At 39.2% G+C, this 24,015-nt stretch overlaps 2 protein-coding genes across 4 annotated transcripts in view; one reads left to right on the forward strand and one right to left on the reverse strand.

The window, feature by feature from the left end:
• LOC123853571 (olfactory receptor 3A10) overlaps positions 1-24,015 on the reverse strand; it is a 268,345-nt gene that overhangs the window by 226,122 nt on the left and 18,208 nt on the right. The window lies entirely within an intron of this gene.
• LOC123840736 (olfactory receptor-like protein DTMT) lies at positions 17,637-18,587 on the forward strand. Its single transcript, XM_045870487.2, has one exon. The coding sequence runs from the start codon at positions 17,637-17,639 to the stop codon at positions 18,585-18,587; it is 951 nt and encodes a 316-aa protein (XP_045726443.1).

Below are 24,015 nucleotides of genomic sequence, written 5' to 3' on the forward strand. Positions count from 1 at the left end.
CTGGAAACAAAAAGTCAGCAAGGGGTGGGCTGCTTGCTTCTTAGGAAAGCAGAGTTTCAGTGAGAATGAGAACTGATCGGCTCATTCCAGAGACCACTCCAAGACCTCCCCCACCCCTCAAATGGCCTAAGAATGAAAATGAGCATAATGGTAACTCCCTGAGTGACCCCCAACCCTGAGCACACTCACCACCATCTCTGTTTCTGCCATGGAGACAAGGATCTTTCACCTCCTTAGACCTCATCAGAAACTGCTTCCTTCCACAGCCTGGATTCAGGGCCCTCTGGGACATCTGCCTCACAGGTGGGAAGGGAGGAAGCAGGGAAGAAAGCTGGGGAAAGTCAGAGAACACCCAGAGGGCATGATATTTTTCTTTTCTAGCCCTCAAGGCAGGTGTCCCCAATGCTTCAGTGTGCATCAGAATCACCTGTGATACTTTAAAAGAAAAAGCTGATTTTCTGGCCCCCTTCTGGAAATACTGATTCTGTTTTGAGAACCAAGTCCTTTTTAGCAGTCATCTGGTGATTCTGATTGTGTAGAAATGCGGTTCTGAGTCTCAAAGACTCAATGGGTTCTGAACACTTGTGTTGTCAGATGGCTTTAGAGACACAAACCCCTCTGCAGTGAGGGCAGAGAGTGTAGGGGTGGTACGGAAAAGTATTCCAAACTTGATGTTGGAAAACTGTCCTTTGGTCCCGCCTGTGTTGCTCCCTAACTGCAGGACCATGAGGAGGGCGTGCAACCTTCCTGAGCCTCCTCATCCCACCCAGGAAGCCTTTCTTGCAGGTTTGAGAATCACGTGCAACAGAGCATGTGACAGCACTTTGAAAACTGTAGAGTGCTAACAAGATTGAAGGGAATGCTAATTACGTTCAAATATTAGGGGATTAGATTATATGAAGACCATCAAAGTTTGTATGTTTGTGTGAGAGAGAAAAGGTGAAGAAAGAAGACAAGAAAGGAGAAAAGGAAGAGAGAATGTGAGTCTGTGATGTGCAGACCTTACCCACTGTTCTGGGCTGCTCTCAGAGTTGCCTGGTACTGCTGCCCTCAGTTTCTTCCTACATTAGGTGAAGAGTCAATCAGAACACAAAGGTCCCTAAGACATTACTTTCTGAATAGGATTTCATGACTCATCTTTTTGGCTAAAGGTAGGAAGCAGAGGAATTGGCCTCTGGATAAGCAGTCCATGCAAAAGAGGAAAATGGCAGGCTGTGGATGCCCTGCTGAAGATGGGGAATCTGAGAACGATAGTTGGATCCTAAGCTCAAAAAAGAAATGGACGGAACTGGAGCCACATCAGGGCTATTTATCAGTTTTGGAGAGACACTGGGGAGGCAATCCCAAGACAGCTTGTTGGGATGAACCTGGATAATTGCTCTAATGTTAATATCTACATGCAAAGGTCTTGGGAAATAAGTCTTGTTTACAAGGAGTAAACCAACTCCACCGTGGCAGCAATCCTAAAAAGTGCCCTAGGCGTTAGATTAGCAGGAAAGAAAGAGCTACACACACACGGTTCAGCCTGGCTTTGAGTCATCAGAGGTCCAGAAAATCTCAAGCACTGAATTTGGATAATCCCAGATTGCTAGTGGCTCTGAGTACTAAGTAAAAGAAGTTAAAAAAAAAAATCTTATCTGTAGGAAAATCACATCAAGTAAACTTCAAATTATTTTTCTCAATCATATTTTCAAATATAATTTTGAGCACAAACCCAAAGATAAGCAGACACACAAGGAAATAAGATACTGAAAGCAAGAGCCTGAAGGGCTTATAGGACTCTGGATGATAGAACAATCGGACACAGAATGAAAAATAATGTTTGTGATGTCTTGGGATATAGGACCAATTGTGAAATGTTGGCAGGACTTTTAACAAACTGAACAGACATGAATAACCAGCAGTCAGATAAAAAACACATTACTAGCCCTGCAGAAATGCTGTCTTGTTTTCTTTTAGTCACTCACTGTTCCTGGAAGGGCAGCAGACCATGACTCCTAGTAGTATGAATCAGTTTGCCCATTTTGTACTTTATTGAAATGGAATACTTCCATTTCAAAACAATGCACTGTTTTGTGTCTGCTTCTTTCACTCTATATATTGTGAGGTTTACCCACATTGTTGTATATGGTTATGGGTTGTTCATTTTCATTGCATTGTGTGACTATGCCATTATAAAATCCATTCTACCATTGATGGGCACTGTGGCTTCCAGTTTTTGGCTGTTAAGAATAGTGCAGCTACACATTCCTCTTAGGCATCTATATACTGGGATAATGTCTGGATGATAGGGCAGGTGTTAATTTAGTTTAGAAGACAGTGCTATACAACTTCCCCTACTATTTGTAACATAGTATTTGTATGTTCCCTTTAGCAGCCAGTGAGAGTTCCAGTTGCTCCACATTCTTAACATGACTTGGGGTTCTCCCATCCTTTTCATTGGAGCTTTTTGGTTGGTGTGTGGTGGTATCTTATTGTGGTTTTAATTTGCATGTCCCTGCTGACTAAGGAAGTTAAGCACCTTTTTATGTGGTTATTCTCCACAGGTATATTCTCTTGTGTAGATTATCTGTTCAAGTCTTGTGCCCACTTTTCTACTGGGGTTGGCTGTCCCTTTCATGTTGATTTGTAGTTCTTTATGTATTTTGTTTAGGAGCCCTTTGTCAGATGTATGTAGTAATATCTTCAACTTTGTGGTTGTCTTTCATTCGGCTAATGGTGGGTACTGAGAAACAGGAGATTTTAATTTTAAAATACCCCAGTTTATCAATTTTTATTTTATAGTTAGTGTTGATTGTATCTTGTTTAAGAATCTTTGTTAAATCTTTGCCAATATTCTCCTATATTTTCCTCTAAAGGATATATGGTTTTACCTTTCACATTTAGATCTGCTGTCAATCTAGACTTGATTTTTATATCAAGTGAGGGAGAGCTCAAGATACATTTTTCTCTCCGAAGTATGGACATCCAACTGGTTCAGTGTCATTTATTGAAAAGACCATACTTTCCCTGCTGCATTGCTGTGTAAATCTTTATTATTAGTCAACTGACTGTATATATGTTAATCTGTTTCTGGACTTTTTGTTCTATGCATTTTTCTATCCTTGAATCAATACATAACTGATTAATTACTGTATCTTTTTTTTTTAAAGATTTTACTTATTTGGGGCACCTGGGTGGCTCAGATGGTTAAGCGTCTGCCTTCAGCTCAGGTCATGATCCCAGGGTCCTGGGATTGAGCCCCACATCGGGCTCCTGGCTCAGCGAGGAGCCTGCTTCTCCCTCTGCCTCTGCCTCTCTCCCTGCTCATGCTTTCTCTCTCTATCTCTGTGTCTCAAATGAATAAATAAAAAATCTTTTTTAAAAAAAAGATTTTACTTATTTATTTGAGAGAGAGTGAGAGGGAGAGCACAAGCAGGGGGTAGGGGCAGAGGGAGAGGGAGAAGCAAGCTCCCCGCTGAGCAGAGAGCCCAATGTGGGGCTCAGTCCTAGGACCCTGGGATCATGACCTAAGCTGAAGGCAGATACTTAATGACTGAGACACCCAGGCACCTCCCCATTCAGTTACATATTGTCTATGATTGCTTTCATGCTAGAATGGAATGATTGTGCATTTTTTTATTTTAAAATTCTTATTTATCTTTTATTAATTTTAACTTTAGTTCTATCATTTTTTGCTTTATATATTCTGAAGCTATCCTTTTAAGCATATACAGATTTAGAATAGTGATATCATCCTGCTAGGTTAACCTATTTTTAATTATAAAATACCATTCTTTATCTCTAGTAATACTTCTTGCCTTAAAAACATCTCCACAGTATATATTTTCTTTTGATTTTTGTGTGCAGGATATATCTTATCCCATCGTCTAAATTTCTGAGTCCTTATATTTAATGTGTCTTTTGTAAACAGCATATGGCTGGGTTTTTATTTTTTTTAATTCTGTTTGAAAAATTTAATCTTCTTTTGGAGTATGTAACCTCTTAGTTTTTATGTAATTACTGATATATTTGAGTTTATATCTACAATCTCACTTAAAAATATTTTTACCCATCTGTTTTATGTTCTTTTTTCCTTGTCTTCTTCTAAAATTAAAAGTCTAATATTTTAAATCTATTTATCCTTATATATACCTCTTACTTATATATTGTTTTACTTTTCTTTTACTGTAGAGATTACAACATGCATCCTTGACTTATTACAATTGAATGCAAGTGATATTTTTTCTTTTACAATTTCTGTGATTCTATTAGAATCTTAGAACATTTAAACTCCATTAACCACCTTTCACCTTCACATTATTATTATCATGAAGTTTATCTCCATACATATTTTAAACATCACAGGACATTATAATTTTTGTTTTGTTGAGGCAGTTGTTCAATTATATTTAATCATTTGCTTACCCTTTCTGGTATTACATTCCAACCTCATTTCTAAGTTTCTGTCTGTGATCATTTTCATCTTGCCTGCAACACCTCATTTAGTATTTAAAAATTTTATTGTGGAAGTCTTAGTGACAAATTCCTATAGTTTTCTTTGTCAGAAAATGCCATTCATTTTTGAAGAATGTTTTTGCTGTATATCATCTCTATTATTTCAACAATTAAAAGATGTCTTTTGTTCTTCATCATTTCTGTTACGAAGTTAGCTGCCATTCTAATTGTTACTCCTATGAAGATAATGTGCCCCTACTCTCACCCCCAGTTGCTTTAAGATTTTTCTTTATATTTGGTTTTATATGTGTAGATTTAGTTTTGTCTGAATTTATACAATGGAGTTAGCTGAGCAACCTAAACCTGTAGTTTTATGTCTTCTTTTGGTTTGGAAAATACTTGGTCAGTATTTTCTCAAATATTGCTCCCCCTTTTTCATTTTCTTTCTCCTGTCTTTTTTGGATTCCTGTGATACATATGATAGATCTTCAGCGCATGTCCCATATATCTCTTATGATCTCATCTGTTTTTTTCTTTAAATTTTAAATTCCGTTTTGGTATTTTTATATTGACATGTCTTCTAGCTTATTAATTCTGTATCCTGCCATTACCAGCCTGCTGTTAAACTCATCCACTGAATTCTTAATTCCAGATACTCTATTTTTCACTTCTAGGATGTCCACTGATTTCTTTTTATGTATGTCACTTGCTGGTGAAAACTATGCATCCCTTTATTATTTTCAGATATTAATTGCTGTATTTTAAATTCCTTATCTGGCACCTCTAAAATCAGCTTATCTTTGCTGCTTCTTTTCTTCTTTCTCTTCTTCCTCCTGTATTTTGGTTTTTTCTTTATTATTGGCCACAGTATTTTGCCTCTTCCATATTTCTGGTCTTTTCTATTGTATGCTGGACATTATTACCATTAGGACTGCTGTGATTCTGGATGATGTCATCTTCTAACAGAGATGGTTCTCCCTTTCCTGCTATGCAGATATGGTGAATGGGTTGATCACTTCATTACAACCAGGGATTGATTTTGGCTTAGGGTTGGGTTATAAGACTTACTACTTCCTAGGGTGTGTTTCTCCTAGGCTTTTGATAGAGCACATGATGAGTTCCTCAGCTCTAAAAGATAATGGGAGATTCTCTTTAGAGTTTTTTTCCCCCTAGCTCTTTAGACTCTTGCTCCATGAAACTTCAAAATTTGGCAAATAATCTTGAGAGAAAGGCCAGACATGTGTTTGAAGAAGACCTCTTCCTTTGATGAATCTTGGTTTTCAGTCCTGAAAGACTGTAGCACATTTTATGCTGCCTTTTTAAAAACTTGTCCTCACTCCCTAGAAATGCACCAGATTCATCAAATGTCCCCAGAGGAAAACCAGCTATGTGTTTATGTCCCCTCAAATTTCCAGTACTGAACAACTGCTATAAGCTCTGATGCTTCCTATTTCCCTAGAAGATATCCTCTGTCTCAGTCTGTGCCCAGATTCAGGAAATAGCCTCTAACATAAAATTAGCCAGTTGTACTGACCTCATCTCAGAATATTCTGTCTTTCTCTGAAGATTTAATTTATGTAGTTTTTGTTGCTTTTGCAACTCTTTGATGCCTTTCATAATTTAAAATTTTATTTATTTTTTAAAAATTTTGTATTGTTATGTAAATCCCCATACATTACATCATTAGTTTTAGATCTAGTGTTCCATGATTCATTTTTTGCGTATAACACCCAGTGCTCCAAGCAGAACGTGCCCTCCTCAATACCCACCACCAGGCTAACCCATCCTCCCACCACCCTCCCCTCTAGAACCCTGTTTGTTTTTCAGAGTCCATCATCTCTCATGGTTCGTCTACCCCTCCGATTTCCCCTGCTTCATTCTTCCCCTCCACCTAGCTTCTTCTTCTTTTTTTTTTCTTAATATATTGCATTATTTTTTCAGAGGTACAGATCTGAGATTCAACAGTCTTGCACAAATCACAGTGCTTACCAGAGCACATACCCTCCCCACTGTCTATCACCCAGTCACCCCATCCCTCCCACCAGTCCAGCCCCCACTCCAGCAACCCTCAGTTTGTTTCCTGAGATTAAGAATTCCTCATATCAGTGAGGTCATATGATACATGTCTTTCTCTGTTTGACTTATTTCGCTCAGCATAATAACCTCCAGTTCCATCCACGTCATTGCAAATGGCAAGATCTCATTCCTTTTGATGGCTGCATAATATTTCATTGTATATATACACCACCTCTCCTTTTTTTTATTCTTATATTAATCCCCAACATTACATCATTAGTTTTAGATGAAGTGTTCCATGATTCATTGTTTGTGCATAACACCCAATGCTCCATGCAGAATGTGCCCTCCTCAATACCCACCACCAGGCTAACCCATCCTCCCACCCCTCTCCCGTCTAGAACCCTCAGTTTGTTTTTCAGAGTCCATCATCTCTCATGGTTCGTCTACCCCTCCGATTTCCCCCGCTTCATTCTTCCCCTCCCACTACCTTCTTTTTTTCTTAACATATATTGCATTATTTGTTTCAGAGGTACAGATCTGAGATTCAACAGTCTTGCACAATTCACAGTGCTTACCAGAGCACATACCCTCCCCAGTGTCTATCACCCAGTCACCCCATCCCTCCCACCCCACCCCCCACTCCAGCAACCCTCAGTTTGTTTCCTGCAATTAAGAATTCCTCATATCAGTGAGATCATATGATATACCACCTCTTCTTTATCCATTCATCTGTCAATGGACATCTTGGCTCTTTCCACAGTTTGGCTATTGTGGACATTGCTGCTATAAACATCGGGGTGCACGTACCCTTTCGGATCCCTACTTTTGTATCTTTGGGGTAAATACCCAGTAGTGCAATTGCTGGATCATATGGTAGCTCTATTTTCAACTTTTTGAGGAACGTCCATACTGTTTTCCAGAGTGGCTGCACCAGCTTACACTCCCACCACAGTGTAGGAGGGTTCCCCTTTCTCCGCATCCCCGCCAACATCTGTCATTTCCTGACTTGTTAATTTTAGCCATTCTGACTGGTATGAGGTGGTATCTCATTGAGGTTTTGATTTGGATTTCCTGATGCCGAGCGATATTGAGCACTTTTTCATGTGTCTGTTGGCCATTTGGATGTCTTCTTTGGAAAAATGTCTGTTCATGTCTTCTGCCCATTTCTTGATTGGATTCTTTGTTCTTTGGGTGTTGAGTTTCATGAGTTCTTTATAGATTTTGGATACTAGCCCTTTATCTGATATGTTATTTGCAAATATCTTCTCCCATTCTCTCGGTTGTCTTTTGGTTTTGTGGACTGTTTCCTTTGCTTTGCAAAAGCTTTTTATCTTGATGAAGTCCCAATAGTTCATTTTTGCCCTTGCTTCCTTTGCCTTTGGCGATGTTTCTAGGAAGAAGTTGCTGTGGCTGAGGTCGAAGAGGTTGCTGCCTGTGTTCTCCTTTAGGATGTTGATGGACTCCTGTCTCACATTGAGGTCTTTCAACCATTTGGAGTCTATTTTTGTGTGTGGTGTAAGGAAATGGTCCAGTTTCATTCCTCTGCATGTGGCTATCCAATTTTCCCAACACCATTTGTTGAAGACACTGTCTTTTTTTCAATTGGACATTCTTTCCTGCTTTGTCAAAGATTAGTTGACCATAGAGTTGAGGGTCCATTTCCGGGCTCTCTATTCTGTTCCATTGATCTGTGTGTCTGTTTTTGTGCCAGTACCATACTGTGTTGATGATGACAGCTTTGTAATAGAGCTGGAAGTCTGGAATTGTGAAGCTGCCAGCTATGCTTTTCTTGTTCAACATTCCTCTGGCTATTCGAGGTCTTTTCTGGTTCCATACAAATTTTAGGATGATTTGTTCCATTTCTTTGAAAAAAGGGGATAATACTTTGATGGGGATTGCATTGAATGTGTAGATTGCTCTAGGAAGCATTAACATCTTCACAATATTTGTTCTTCCAATCCATGAGTTTGGAACGTTTTTCCATTTCTTTGTGTCTTCCTCAATTTCTTTCATGAGTATTTTATAGTTTTCTGAGTACAGATGATTTGCCTCTTTGGTTAGATTTATTCCCAGGTATCTTATGGTTTTGGGTGCAATTGTAAATGGGATCGACTCCTTAATTTCTCTTTTTTCTGTCTTGCTGTTGGTGTATAGGAATGCCACTGACTTCTGTGCATTGATTTTCTATCCTGCCACTTGACTGAATTCCTGTATGAGTTCTAGCAGTTTTGGGGTGGAGTCTTTTGGGTTTTCCACATAAAGTATCGTATCATCTGCAAAGAGTGAGAGTTTGACTTCTTCTTTGCCAATTTGGATGCCTTTGATTTCTTTTTGTTGTGTGATTGCTGTGGCTAGGACTTCCAATACTATGTTGAATAGCAGTGGTGATAGTGGACATCCCTGCTGCTTTCCTGACCTTAGGGGGAAAGCTCTCAGTTTTTCCCCATTTAGAATGATATTTGCTTTAGGTTTTTCATAGATGGCTTTTATGATATTGAGGTATGTACCCTCTATGCCTATACTCTGAAGAGTTTTGATCAAGAAAGGATGCTGTACTTTGTCAAAAGCTTTTTCTGCATCTATTGAGAGGATCATATGATTCTTGTTCTTTCTTTTGTTAATGTATTGTATCACATTGATTGATTTGCGGATGTTGAACCAAACTTGCAGCCCAAGGATAAATCCCACTTGGTCGTGGTGAATAATCCTTTTAATGTACTGTTGGATCCTATTGGCTAGTATTTTGGTGAGAATTTTTGCATCCATGTTCATCAGGGATATTGGTCTGTAGTTCTCCTTTTTGATGGGGTCTTTGTCTGGTTTGGGGATCAAGGTAATGCTGGCCTCATAAAATGAGTTTGGAAGTTTTCCTTCCATTTCTATTTTTTGGAACAGTTTCAGAAGATTAGGTATTAATTCTTCTTGAAATGTTTGGTAGAATTCCCCTCAGAAGCCATCTGGTCCTGGGCTTTTGTTTTTTGGGAGATTTTTGATGACTGCTTCAATTTCCTTACTGGTGATAGGTCTGTTCAGGTTTTCTATTTCTTCCTGGTTCAGTTTTGGTAGTTGATATATCTCTAGGAATGCATCCATTTCTTCCAGGTTATCTAATTTGCTAGCATAGAGTTGCTCATAATATGTTCTTATAATTGTTTGTATTTCTTTGGTGTTGGTTGTGATCTCTCCTCTTTCATTCATGATTTTGTTGATTTGGGTCATTTCTCTTCTCTTTTTGATAAGTCTGGCCAGGGGTTTATCAATCTTGTTAATTCTTTCAAAGAACCAGCTCCTAGTTTTGTTGATCTGTTCCACTGTTCTTTTACTTTCTATTTCATTGTTTTCTGCTCTGATCTTTATTATTTCTCTTCTCCTTCTGGGTTAGACTTTATTTGCTGTTCTTTCTCCAGCTCCTTTAGGTGTACGGTTAGGTTGTGTACTTGAGACCTTTCTTGTTTCTTGAGAAAGGCTTGTATTGCTATATACTTTCCTCTTAGGACTGCCTTTGCTGCATCCCAAAGATTTTGAATAGTTGTGTTTTCATTTTCATTGGTTTCCATGTATTTTTTAAATTCTTCTTTAATTTCCCAGTTGACCCACTCATTCTTTAGTAGCATGCTCTTTAGCCTCCATGTATTTGAGTTCTTTCCGACTTTCCTCTTGGGATTGAGTTCTAGTTTCAAAGCATTGTGGTCTGAAAATAGGCAGGGAATGATCCCAATCTTTTGGTACTGGTTGAGACCTGATTTATGACCTAGGATGTGATCGATTCTGGAGAATGTTCCATGGGCACTAGAGAAGAATGTGTATTCCGTTGCTTTCAGTGGAATGTTCTGATTATGTCTGTGAAGTCCATTTGGTCCAGTGTGTCATTTAAAGTCTTTGTATCCTTGTTGATCTTTTGCTTAGACAATCTGTCCATTTCAATGAGGGGGGTGTTAAAGTCCCCCACTATTATTGTATTGTTAGATATTTACAATTGTTAGATCTTCTTGTTGGATAGACCCTTTAAGTAGGATATAGTGTCCTTCCTCATCTCTTATTACAGTCTTTGGTTTAAAATCTAATTTGCTGATATAAGGATTGTCACCCCAGCCTTCTTTTAGTGTCCATTAGCATGGTAAATGGTTTTCCACCCCCTCACTTTCCATCTGGGGGTGTCTTTGGGTCTAAAATGAGTCTCTTGCAGACAGCATATCAATGGGTCTTGTTTTTTAATCCAATTTGATAGCCTGTGTCTTTGATTGGGGCATTTAGCCTATTTACATTCAGGGTAACTATTGAAAGATAGGATTTTAGTGCCATCGTATTGCCTGTAATGTGACTGCTACTGTATATTGTCTGTGTTCCTTTCTGGTCTATATTGCTTTTAGGCTCTCTCTTTGCTTAGAGGACCCCTTTCAAGATTTCCTGTAGGGCTGGTTTCGTGTTTGCAAATTCCTTTAGTTTTTGTTTGTCCTGGAAGCTTTTTATCTCTCCTTCTATTTTCAGTGACAGCCTAGCTGGATATAGTATTCTTGGCTGCATATTTTTCTCGTTTAGTGCTCTGAATATATCCTGCCAGTCCTTTCTGGCCTGCCAGGTCTCTGTGGATAGGTCTGTTGCCAATCTAATGTTTCTACCATTGTAGGTTACATATCTCTTCTCCCGAGCTGCTTTCAGGATTTTCTCTTTGTCTCTGAGACTCGTAAGTTTTACTATTAGATGTCGGGGTGTTGACCTATTTTTATTGATTTTGAGTGGGGTTCTCTGTGCTTCCTGGATTTTCATGCCTGTTTCCTTCCCCAAATTAGGGAAGTTCTCTGCTATAATTTGCTCCATTATACCTTCTGCCCCTCTCTCTCTTTCTTCCTCTTCTGGGATCCCAATCATTCTAATGTTGTTTCGTCTTATGGTATCGCTTATCTCTTGAATTCTGGCCTCGTGATCCAGTAGTTGTTTATCTCTCTTTTTCTCAGCTTCTTTATTTTCCATCATTTGGTCTTCTATATCACTGATTCCCTCTTCTGCCTCATTTATCCTAGCAGTTAGTGCCCCCATATTTGATTGCAGCTCATTAATAGCCTTTTTGATTTCTACTTGGGTAAATTTTAGTTCTTTTACTTCTCCAGAAAGGGTTTCTCTGATAACTTCCATGCTTTTTCAAGCCCAGCTAGTATCTTTAAAGTGATGATTCTGAACTCTAGATCTGACATCGTACTAATGTCCGTATTCAGTAGGTCCCTGGCAGTCGGTACTGCCTCTTGTTCTTTTTATTGAGGTGATTTTTTCCATCTTGTCATTTTGTCCAGAGGAGAATAGATTAATGAGAGAACAAAATGCTAACAGGGTAACAACATCCCAGAAAATATACTCTAAACAAATCAGAAAAGACCTGAAGCAGTGGAAAAAGAAACGGAAAGAGAGAAAAAAGAAAAAGATAAAGATAAAAATAAAAACAAACAAAAACAGAACAACAACAACAAAAACAGAATGTGATCAAATATGATCAGGCTGTTATATAGATCAGTGCCACACACTAGATTTTGGGTGTACTTTGGTCTGTTAGAAGAAAGTGCCTCCCAAAATTTTAAAGAAAGAAAAACTTATATATGTACAAATATAAGGGTTGATATGATGAAGGGATGGAATATGACTGTAAAGATGGAAATTATAAAAAATTTTATAAAAGGAATTGATAAGAAGTTGTTTGAAAAAAGAAAGAAGAGGATTAAAAAAAAAGAAAAAAAAAGAGAGAGAATGTGATCAGGCAGGGGAGTAGAAAAAACCACACCACTAGAGATTTATGGTTTATTTTGATCTGTTAGAAGAAACTATCTCAAAATTTTAAAGAGAGAACAACTTATATATATATGCCAAAAATACGGGTAACTACTATGAAGGGATAGAATATAACTCTAAAAATGAAAAATAAAAATGTTTTTTAAAAAAGGGTTTGATAAGATGTTGGTTGAAAAAGGGAAAAAGAAAAATTCAAAAAAAAAAGTTAAAAAAAATTAACTTTGAAAGACTAAAGAATCATGGTAAAAAAGCCACGAATTCTATGTGCATTATTCCCCTAGCGCTGGAGTTCTGCCGTTCTCATTGATCGGTAAATTGGTCTTGGGTGGCTGTTCTCGCTGATCTTCTGGGGGAGGGGCCTGTTGCCGTGGTTTCCAAATGTCTTTGCCGGAGGCGGAATTGCCCCGCCTTTGCCCGGTCCGGGCTAAGTAATCTGCTCGGGTTTGCTCTTGGGAGGTTTTCTTCCCTGCAAGCTTTCTGGACAGCTTTGGAGGCCGAGAGTGAAAATGGTGGCCTCCCAATCTCCTCAGAGGAGGAGCCAAGAACTAGGGGCCCGCTCCTCAGTGAGCCCCCAGAGAAAAGCCGCCAGTCACTCCCGTCTCCCTGGTCTCTGGCCACACTCCGTGCTCACCCGGCCTGTGACCACACATTTCTATCTCTGGCACCCGACCCCGTGTGGAGTCTCCAAACCCAGCAGATCCCTGCGTTGCACTCCCATGCCGCTCCTCCTGGGGGAGGAAGGGGAGTCTCCCGGATCTGCCACTTGTTGGGTCCCTGCTGGAGGAGCAGTGGCCTGACTGTGCCGCGGATCATGGTTTATGGCAACCCCAAGCTGAGAGCCCATGCCTGGGCTCCGTCTCTGCAGCCGGCATCCCCGCTCCGATACCTGGGAGCTCTGCCACACTCAGGCAACCCCGGTCTTTCTGTGACCCCGAGGGTCCTGAGACCACACTGTCCCGTGAGGGTTCCACCCCCAACTTAGCCACTGGAGCGACGTCCCTCAGCGGAGCAGACTTCTAAAAGTTGCGATTTTGTGCTCCACGGCTCTATCACTTGCCAGAAGCGGCCAACGGAGGCCCCTCCCCCGCCATCTATCCTCCCGACTATCGCCTCAGATTCACTTCTCCGCACGTCCTACCTTCCAGAAAGTGGTCGCTTTTCTGTTCAGAGCGTTGTTGCTCTTCTTTTCTTCGATCTCCTGTTGAGTTTGTAGGTGTTCAGAATGGTTTGATCCCTATCCAGCTGAATTCCTGAGAGGAGACGAAATCCAGGTCTCCTACTCCTCCACCATCTTGCTCCACCACCCCCCCCTTATTTATTTATTTTTGAATGATCATTGCAGCAGGCACATTGCTTGGTGCAACCCACTATATTCTATGTGGATAGAGAGATTTGTTTATTTCCAAAGAGACTCATGTCAAGAAATATTAGTTTGGTTAAAACACTTAGTGGATATTTATAGGTGACACATTCTTCTAATATATCCACTTTGAAACCCTGTTGCTACTATCCGGATTCAAGTAACCATTATCTTTAACCTGGGGTACTAAAATAGCCTTTTAATGATTTCTCTGCCTTCATTTTTTTTTAAGATTTTATTTATTTATTCATGAGAGACAGAGAGAGAGAGAGAGAAGCAGGCTCCCAAGGAGCAGGGAGCCTGATGCGGGACTCGATCCCAGGACCCTGGGATCATGACCTGAGCCGAAGGCAGACGCTTAACCGTCTGAGCCACCCAGGCGCCCTCTGCCTTCATTTTTTAATGCTAGTGTGTTCTCCTTTAATCTGAATTACTGTCCTAAAAATGAAATTTGAACATGTAATTCCCTTTAAAACCATTTAGAGGTGTTTTGCTGAGGATGAAGATGGCCTTCGTAACACACCTTATAAGATCTTGCCTGACCAGGCTGCTGCCTGACTCTCTCACCCCAGCCCTTGCATTCTCTCCCTCAACAATATGTGATAGTCATGCTGAACTTCCTCAAATTTCCTGAGTATGCCATGTTATCTTTAATTCTTAAATCTTTGCACTTATTTAGTTTGCTGAGAACACCATTTTCTTTCCATCTATCCTTTTCATCCAGTTGCCTCACAGAGATCCAAGATCCAAGACACAGTCGTCAAATGTGGCTGGGAGTGGCTAGGAAAATAAGGAGGTAGTGACTGCACTGTGTTTACAGATTACAATCAGATTTCATCATTAAGTGACGAGTGATGTGTGAAAATAAATCACAGTTACTTTTCCTAAATGTAGCAGAGATAAATTATGGGACTCAATTATTGAATAAGTTGATCAACAAAGAACATTTCTTTTCCTGTTTTCAGGATGATCTTTCTGAAGCAATAATTGGGCTATCCAGAAAAATAGGTTATCATGCTTAAGCACTTCAGAAGGCAAATACTTCAGGAGTGAAAATAATGAAGTCAAAGAAGGGGGAAATCTTCTGGACTGTGGTAACTAGAATAGCATTCCTGGTGGGACTAGGGCATGAGCTGTTTCCTCTGTGGCCTGTCCCCCTACCTAAAGATGGCTGGTAATTAAGAAGTCCCTGCTTTAGACATCTTAGGGGATTTGTCCCAGAGAGGTTTGGAATTTACTTTGTTTGTTATTAATGTCCCCCCCCCCCAAGACGTAGGTTCCACTGGGACCCAATGTCCCCCAGGCCCAGGAAGACAGAATGAGAGAAGTGAGAAGGGTTGGTGTGACTACAAAGTCTGAGTCTCCATAGGCTTATAATGAATAAAAGAGTGAGGGGTCCTGGGCAAAAGCCCTGGTCACCTTGAGACATACTTGGTAAGTTAGGCTGGAGGGTACATGCCTTAGGCTTCTTCTAACCTTAGCATTCAGGTTACTGAGGTTTTATGATGTGACTCTATGGGATTGTTCTTCAGGCAGTCTAAATTTTAAAAATGCTCAACATTCTAGAAATAGCTTCATTAGTGTCACCAGATTCAATATCTATTTAAAATAGTATTTGTAAGTATTTCACAACAGAGTACTTTATGTCTTTCAAAGAGATTTCTCAAAAGAGATTTCGGTTTACAGTAGCTTTGGGAGATAGGAAGGGACAAGTCAGTCTGGCATTTTAAAGTTGAAGCAGGTAAGATGTAGAGAAATGAAAGGAGTAGGTAAAGTTCATATGGCTCCTCAATGGCAGCATTTGTTTTTGTTTTTGTTTTGTTTTGTTTTAAAGATTTTATTTATTTATTTGACAGAGACAGAGATAGCAAGAGCAGGAACACAAGCAGTGGGAGTGAGAGAGGGAGAGCAGGCTTCCTGCCGAGGAGGGAGCCCAATGTGGGACTCAATCCCAGGACCCTGGGATCATGACCTGAGCCGAAGGCAGACGCTTAACGACTGAGCCACCCAGGCGCCCTCAATGGCAGCATTTGTAAGTGATATCTGACTGTTTGGGGCTCTCAGTCAGGTATTTTATACAATAGATGGATCCCACTTATTTTCCAGAAAAGGAAATTCCTGAGGAGTCAGAGAAGGATCCTTCCCCCAGTAATACATAGTAACAGATCTTTCTTTCCTCTGTCCAAGTGTGAAAACACATGTATATGCCTGGTTTAAGCCCCAAGATCTTGGTGAATGTCCTGCAATGAGTGCATTCCTCTCTCTTCAGGGTTAGGAGATATTTTTCTCATCCTGAGATGCTCTTGTTTTTTGTCAGTCCTGATTCACATTGTGGGAAGAGTATCTGGAGGAGACCAGAAACTAGATCCAAGAGATCAGAAATTATCCTCATTCCTTTTGCTTTTCCATGATCTCTCAATTTCACATCTGTCTCATTTCTTTCCACATCAATACTGATATTGTGTGGGGTAAATCTTAAGGAAAACATGATAGCACTGTAATCTGGGTAGATTAGTGTAAAACATAGAGCAGGATACCTTGAGATGGGGTAGTATGCTGACCCAAGGAGAGAAATTCTGGACAGTCTGCAGTGCAATATCTGGAAATCAATACAACAGATTTAGATAAGGGAGCTCACATTTGGAAAGGCTCAGTGTCAGTGGATGTTTCAACCCCCCAAATTTTTGGTGTCTGTTGAAACAAATAGGAAATCCCTTGGGTGGCATACATTTTCTTTCCTTTCTCCTTCCTTCCTTCCTTCCCTCTTTTCTTTCTTTTTTTTTCTTTCTTCCTTCTTTCTTTCTTCCTTCTTTCTTTCTTCCTTCTTTCTTTCTTTCTTTTTCTCTTTTTTTCTCCACACTTTGTTCTAGATTTTAGGCTTCAGCAATGAACAAGATAGAATATTTCCCTTTCCTTAAAATCTAGCAAAGAGCAAATAATCCCTATTTAATGGTCTGGGTGAATTCCTAGGAGACAGGATGGAATGAGATGCAGACAACATTTGTCAGGTAATGGAAGACATGATGTGATATGGTGGGTGACAACAGGACACCTTTGAGAAAATCAGAAATAATTGGTACGCCTGAAGTGGAGAGAGAATTAGACATGAGCTAATTGATCTGATGAAGTAAAAGGGTTTTGTGGGTCTTGTTAACCATTTTGGACTTCATGTTAATGGAAAGAGGAAACTCTTCAATTAGAATAGTGGCACAAGCAAGTTTGAGTTATAAAAAGAACAATTCTGGATAATGTCAATGGGATGGAAGACAGTGAAAGTAAATGTGGAGAGACCAGATTTGTTGTGATGGTTCAGGTGAGAAAAGTTGAGTGACCTGAATGATGGCTGTGGGATGGGTAGCAGGGCCTATATGAGAAGTGAGCAAAAAGGGAGAGTGGTAACATACAGTAAATGAGTGACAAGCATGAAGAGAGGAAGGAGTCAAGGATGGCTCTCAGTCTGGCTTGAGTACCTTGTAGGTGGTACTGCCAGTCACTGAGTTAGAGCTACTGGGAGTGGAGCACCTACAGGGCAAGGAAGACAAGAAACTAAATTTCAGAAAGATTGGTTTCAGAGTGAGTGTGAGACACACAGGGTCATCAGAGAGCTGAACACTCAGGTCTGTAGTTCAGACGAGCTATGTGGGCTGAATAAATACATTTGGGATTCATTGTTATATTTAGGGTAAGTGTAGAAGGACAATATTCTGAGGGCCACCAATATTCAAATGATGACCAGGCAAGGTGAGCTCTCTAAGGACTCGGTGAAGGCACTGCAAGGCAGGCAGGAAAAAACATGAAGCTGAGGTATCACCACTACCAAGAGACAGGAGAGTTTTACAAAGGAAGAAGTGATCATTGGTGTAAAATGTACTGTCATCTGATTTAGAGACTTGGATATCATTGGAGATTTTGATGAGGTAGTTTCAATAGAGCCAGCTCATCCACCATTTGACAACAGGCCACATGCAATAGACATATATTTATTTCTTATACTTGGATTTTAAGGTCTGTATTTTCTTCATAAATATAATAGAGTCACAGAATGACAGAGAGGAACCAAACCGTTGTCTCAGATTTCCTCCTTCTGGGTCTGTCCATCAAGCCAGAGCAGTGGAATCTGTTCTATGTCCTGTTCCTGGCCATGTATGTTACCACCATCCTGGGGAACCTTCTCGTCATTGTCCTCATTCGCCTGGACTCCCACCTCCACACGCCCATGTATTTGTTTCTCAGCAATTTATCCTTCTCTGACCTCTGCTTCTCCTCTGTCACAATGCCCAAATTGCTGCAGAACATGCAGAGCCAAGTCCCATCCGTCCCCTATGCTGGCTGCCTGACCCAGATGTACTTCTTCCTGTTTTTTGGAGACCTAGAGAGCTTCCTCCTGGTGGCCATGGCCTATGACCGCTATGTGGCCATCTGCTTCCCTTTGCACTATACCACCATCATGAGCCCCAAGCTCTGTCTCTCCCTGGTGGTGCTTTCCTGGGTGCTGACCATGTTCCATGCTATGTTACACACTCTGCTCATGGCCAGATTGTGGTTTTGTGCGGACAACACAATCCCCCACTTTTTCTGTGATATGTCTGCTCTGCTGAAGCTGGCCTGCTCTGACACTCGAGTTAATGAGTTGGTGATACTTATCATGGGAGGGCTCATTCTTGTCCTCCCGTTCCTACTCATCATCATGTCTTATGCACGGATTGTGTCCTCCATCCTGAAGGTCCCTTCTGCCAGGGGCATCCGCAAGGCCTTCTCCACCTGTGGTTCCCACCTCTCTGTGGTGTCTCTCTTCTATGGGACAATTATTGGTCTCTACTTGTGCCCATCAACTAATAGTTCTACTGTTAAGGAGACTGTCATGGCTATGATGTACACTGTGGTCACCCCCATGCTGAACCCCTTCATCTACAGCCTGAGGAACAGAGACATGAAGGGAGCCCTAGGAAGAGTCTTTTGGGAAAAGAAAGAATCATTCTCTCTAAAATGGTAACAATTGAGATTTTTACATTATTTAATTCAGTGGGTACAGTAATGTTGATAATGGGGTATTACTCTAAATCAGTGGCTTTTTCCCTTCCAATTTTAAAGCCATCAACCTTTTTGTTCAAATAAAACCCCATGCTAAAGGCAAATACGAAACTGTGATGATGACTTAGCTGCTCTGAGGTAGAGTTGAGGGTGGGAAACCAGTCTGCTCTGAATCTTTATTTCCCTCTTGCCAGGTGGAATTGAAGTTTGAAAATAAGATTTATATTCCTTTGTGCAAAATACTGTATTCCCTTCAATTTAGGAATTTCCTCCTTCTTCTTCTTCTTTTCTTCTTCTTCTCCTTCTTCCTTCTTCTTCTTCCTTCTTCTTCTTCCTCTTCTTCTTCCTCTTCTTCTTCTTCCTTCTTCTTCTTCTTCCTCTTCTTCTTCTTCCTTCTTCTTCTTCCTCTTCTTCCTCTTCTTCTTCTTTTTCTTTCTTCTTCTTTCTTTCTTCTTCTTCTTCCTCTTCTTCTTCTTTCTTCTTCTCCTTTTCTTCTTCTTCTTCTCCTTCTCCTCCTTCTTCTTCTCCTTCTCCTTCTTCTTCTTCCTTCTTCTTCTTCTTCCTTCTTCCTTTCTTCTTCTTCTTCTTTCTTCTCTTCTTCTTTCCCCTTCCCTTCTTTTTCTTCTTCTTTCTTCTTCTTCCTTCTCCTCCTCCTCCTCCTCCTCCTCCTCCTCCTTCTTCTTCTTCTTCTTCTTCTTCTTCTTCTTCTTCTTCTTCTTCTTCTTCTAGAATCATCTATCCTCTTTAGAGAGAGAGAGAGAGGGAGAAAGAGTAGGGGCAATGGTGGAAGGAGAGAGAGAATCCTGAAGTCATTTCCCTGCTGAGTGCAGAGCCCCAACCCGGGTTTTGATCCCATGACCCTGAGATCATGACCCCAGCCTAAATCAAGAGTTGGCCGCTCAATTGTTTGAGCCACCCAGGCACCCATAGGAATTATCTTCTTAAAACATCACTGTAACCATTGCTTTTTTTCCTGCCCAGGAATCCTCAGTAATGCACACAAGTGAAGAAAGAATAAAATCCAACCTTTCCTTCTCACAGAACACAGAGACTCCTGGAGCCTCAACTTCTATATATACCTTATTCTCCACTATGAATAAAAGCACCTTTTATTTCCCTCTCTCCATCCATATGCTTGCCTCATTCTATCCTTTAATTCTAATTATATTTTTTGAGCCACATCCGAAAAATCACTCTTTAAAAGAAAACAAATAGCAAGCACTTGTTGGGTGCTTTTGTATGTGTCAGGTACTTTTCCAATCTATTAAACTACCACCTCTAAGGTGTTGGTCCTATTATTATCCCATTTTATAGCTAAAATGATAGAAGGGTAAGCTTACTGTCTCACATCTCATAAGAAGTTCAGATTGGAACCTAGGCAGTTTGGCTTACAGCCCAAGATCCTCACGACTACACTATACTGTGTCTTGAGACTATAGAATCATACTCCCTCCATTGTAATGGTGCATTCTGTTCAATTCCAGTCACTTGTCAGTTGATCATGCTTTCATATATTTCTTTCATATCTTCATTTTTCTGGTTAAATTATGATCATTTTCATATATAATCATAGAGTATAAAACAGGAGTTCTAAAGCCATATCCCAGTGACCAAGCAATTCAAGTAGATGAGTGTAAAGTATATCAGATTTAAGAAAAATCAACTTCAGAAATATGATCAAAGGTATTTTATTTTATTAATATATGGAGTATGCCTCTATCATAACTCAAAATTTATGCCACTGGAGTTGATATTTTAACTTTGATATTGAAAAAATTCTAAATAAAAATAGAAATAATCATTAAATACATTATTGGATTTTTTAACTCCTTTGATTTGGAAGCAAAACCTGGCACCTTTTCTTCTGACCAAGATGTCAGTGTGAAGTCCTTTGTTTTTTTCTTGAATTGTTTAGTGGAGAATTTAGGCTTGGGCCCATTAAACTGGGAGTGATATTTAGATTTTTTTTTTTTTCTGTTTAATAATAGGCAAGAGCTGTTCACAAACGCCCTTTGAATATGGATCAAATCTTTGCACAGACATTTTTATAATTAGGGTCACTTTTTTGGAGGTATAAGTAGAATTCTGATATTCCAATGTTGTCTTAATATTTTTCAGTATTATGTTGCACAATGTTCCATTAACTTTAATTTTCCCTCTTCATTTACACCATCATATTAATTGGGAAATGTGAACTAATAGGTTCATATAACATATAATGTTATTTTATTGTAAAAAAATGAACAATTTAAGGAACTCATCATTCAACTCCATAATTTCATGTATGTAGATCAGTCATTGTTTTCATTTCTGTAAATGAATTTTAGCTATAGTGAGTAGTTTGCATTATTCTTTGCTGAATTATGTTTTCAAAGTACATTTTTTAAGGGAATCCATCAGCTGAATGATATATTTGTGCAATTATATGTGAATGTATTTGCAGAGAAATATTCAGAGTGTTTACATGATTTGCAATGTCAAGTTAAGCCCATGTATTGAGTCAAATCTTCACAAGTGATATGAGAATTTAAAAAAAAAAATTATTGTATGACATGAGTAACTTGTTTTCTTTAAACATTTCCAAAACCTTTTTGGCCCCATGCCTGATCTCCATGTAGTGCTGAAGATTACTATTTTGTTTATCTAATTTTTGAAGTAGAGCATTGGCCAACTGGTTCAATTCTTGGGAGCATTTCCTTTTTTTTTTTTTTTTTTTTTGCGAGAGAGAGAATGAGAGAGAGCACGAGAGGGAGGAGGGTCAGAGGGAGAAGCAGACTCCCTGCTGAGCAGGGAGCCCGATGTGGGACTCGATCCTGGGACTCCAGGATCATGACCTGAGCCGAAGGCAGTCGCTTAACCAACTGAGCCACCCAGGCGCTCGGGAGCATTTTCAATTCATGATATTAACTACCATTCTATTATGCATTTTATTTTTGACATTTTAACATTGAAAAATATTATAATAAATGAACTCAAATGCGGTGTCATGCAAAATATTGCCACTTTGGATTTAATTTTTAAAAACAAATTTGATCATATTACCAATACTATCAGAGTGCTATTTGTTAGACTTACTAATATTGACCAGGTAACATTAAAATTTTGAAGTTATTTTTTCTCCAATAAAAATATAGCTAATTTCTTGATATTGTGTCTATTAGGGAATCTTTCCCAAGGTTTCTTTGAAAGGACCAAACCTTTCATCAACATCACAAATAAACATAGTGAATTCAGTGATATTATATTTATGTTCTCATGTGCCAAGACATATAAATGCCTGTTTCTGTTTGAAGCGCATAATTTTTGCTAAATCCTAAAGACCATCATTTACTACTCAAAATCTAAAAAGTGTGAAGTCCAGTCAATTACTTCATTTAATACAACAGCATTGCACAATATCATTGTTCATTTTATAATCATATTGAAAAATAAACTAAAAATTTCAGTCTTATTTTGCTTCTAAAATATAATGTTTTTATACATTGATCATTTTAAGATTCATTTAATGAAAAATAGGTTTGACACAGGTGTTCTTTGCTTGCTTATTAAATGTGTTGGGATTCCATACATTCCAGAAAGATTCTCACTTTTTCCTGAAAAACATAGTATTTATTTTTCCATTTTTGATATCTCTATGAATCCAGTAAATGTTACCTTCTTCTGAGAAAAGGAATACCAAGAAGGCAATGATACATGCTGATGAATTGGAGAGTTTATGCTCTGTCCAAAAGGACAAAGTGCTACTGAGCCACGGGAGGTTGCTTTTGTGTAGGAATATGGCCCCAGAACCACATTTTCTCCCAGCTATTTGGCCCCATGTCTGACCTCTGTTGGTACAGATGCTCAACATTTTGTGTCTCCAATTTATTAAGCAAAGTTCTTGAGAGCACATTCTGTTAAACTACCTATTTGGATTAAAGTATAATTATTAAACTATGAACTATACATTTGGTTTTTTATGACATCTTTCAGCTTCTAATATTGACAACAATTAATGTAAAAATTATATTCTTCAGGTTAAATAAAACATGTTTGCACTCCAGATGCAGCCTTTTATAGAACTGCCCTTAATCTTGGGCAAAATGGACCCCTCTACTGGGTCACATTTGCCCCACTTTGGCACTACTGACATTTTGAGCTGGACAATTCCTTCTTGTGGGTGCAGTCCCATGCACCATAGATGTTTAGCCACATCCCTCACCTCCATCCACTTGTTGCTAGTGGCATTACTCCTCCTTCCAGCTGTGAGAACCGAAAGTGTCTTCAGACATTGCCAAATGGCCTCAGGTGTGGTGTGCGTGCATAATCACCCCAGCTGAGATCCACTGCTTCAGAGAGCTCTTACACATCACAAACACACATTGGTGCCTCCTCTATTGGGGATCTGGAGCTCAGTTCTGGCATAGCAGGGTCCAGAACCAGAAAGACCACTCTTGCAATTTATAGCATTCAAGTCCCAGGGAAAGACTCCATCCCTTCACTTGCCCAAGGTTTCTAAGACAGAAGCAACTACATCTTAATGTTGAAAAGGCTTGTGACCTGTGCTTCTGCTGATGTCAGTGGTGGACACTGCTTCAGAGTATAGGGAGAGTTGGACCAGCGGAGTTCTGAGGTCAGAGAAAAGACTGAGAAACTTGTCAAGCCCTCCCTTTCATATAGCATAATTGCAATGGATTCTTGCATGAAGGAGGTATTGTTTCTTAAAGTGCTGAGCATCCTGTTTCTTCCAGTTCAGTATCCATAACACTTGAACATAACATTGAAAAACATTTTGAAATATAAAATAATTTATATTACTTATAATGTTTATGCATGTAGCCCAAAAAAACATGTATGAAATATGATTTGACAGTTTACATTGGCAACTGGATGAACTTTGAACACTAAATTGGAAAATCGTTTTATTTTTTATGATATAAAACAAATTAAAATTTTAAGAAATCAGCAAATATCAGCTTTATTTCATTCAGTAAAAATTTTATATTATTTTGAATTATATTTTCCCTGTCACATAAAATTGTACTGTTTTAAAAAAAACTTTATTAACTCATTTCAAAAATAATAACTCCAATTTTCCATTTACTTGAATATCATTTATTGTGAAATTTCATATTTGAACACAATTACATTTTATTTTTAAATCCTTAGATCATTGAAATAAATAGAAATGTAAACTATATTAACACATAATTTTTTCTTGTTGTTATGTTAATCACCATACATTACATCATTAGTTTTTCATATAGTGTTTCATGATTCATTGTATGCATATAACACCCAGTGCTCCATGCAGAACGTGACCTCTTTAATACCCAGCACCAGGCTAACCTATCTTCCCACCACCCACCCCTCTAGAACCCTCAGGTTGTTTTTCACAGTCCATAGCCTCT

The sequence above is a fragment of the Mirounga angustirostris genome, unplaced genomic scaffold (genome assembly GCF_029215605.1).
Source record: "Mirounga angustirostris isolate CCGP_5_RB_7025 unplaced genomic scaffold, mMirAng1.0.hap1 SCAF_17, whole genome shotgun sequence".
Classification (NCBI taxonomy): Eukaryota; Metazoa; Chordata; class Mammalia; order Carnivora; family Phocidae; genus Mirounga; species Mirounga angustirostris.

Excerpts from the sequence above, each read along its gene's own strand:
- LOC123840736 (XM_045870487.2), top strand. The coding sequence starts at position 17,637 with ATGACAGAGAGGAACCAAACCGTTGTCTCAGATTTCCTCCTTCTGGGT.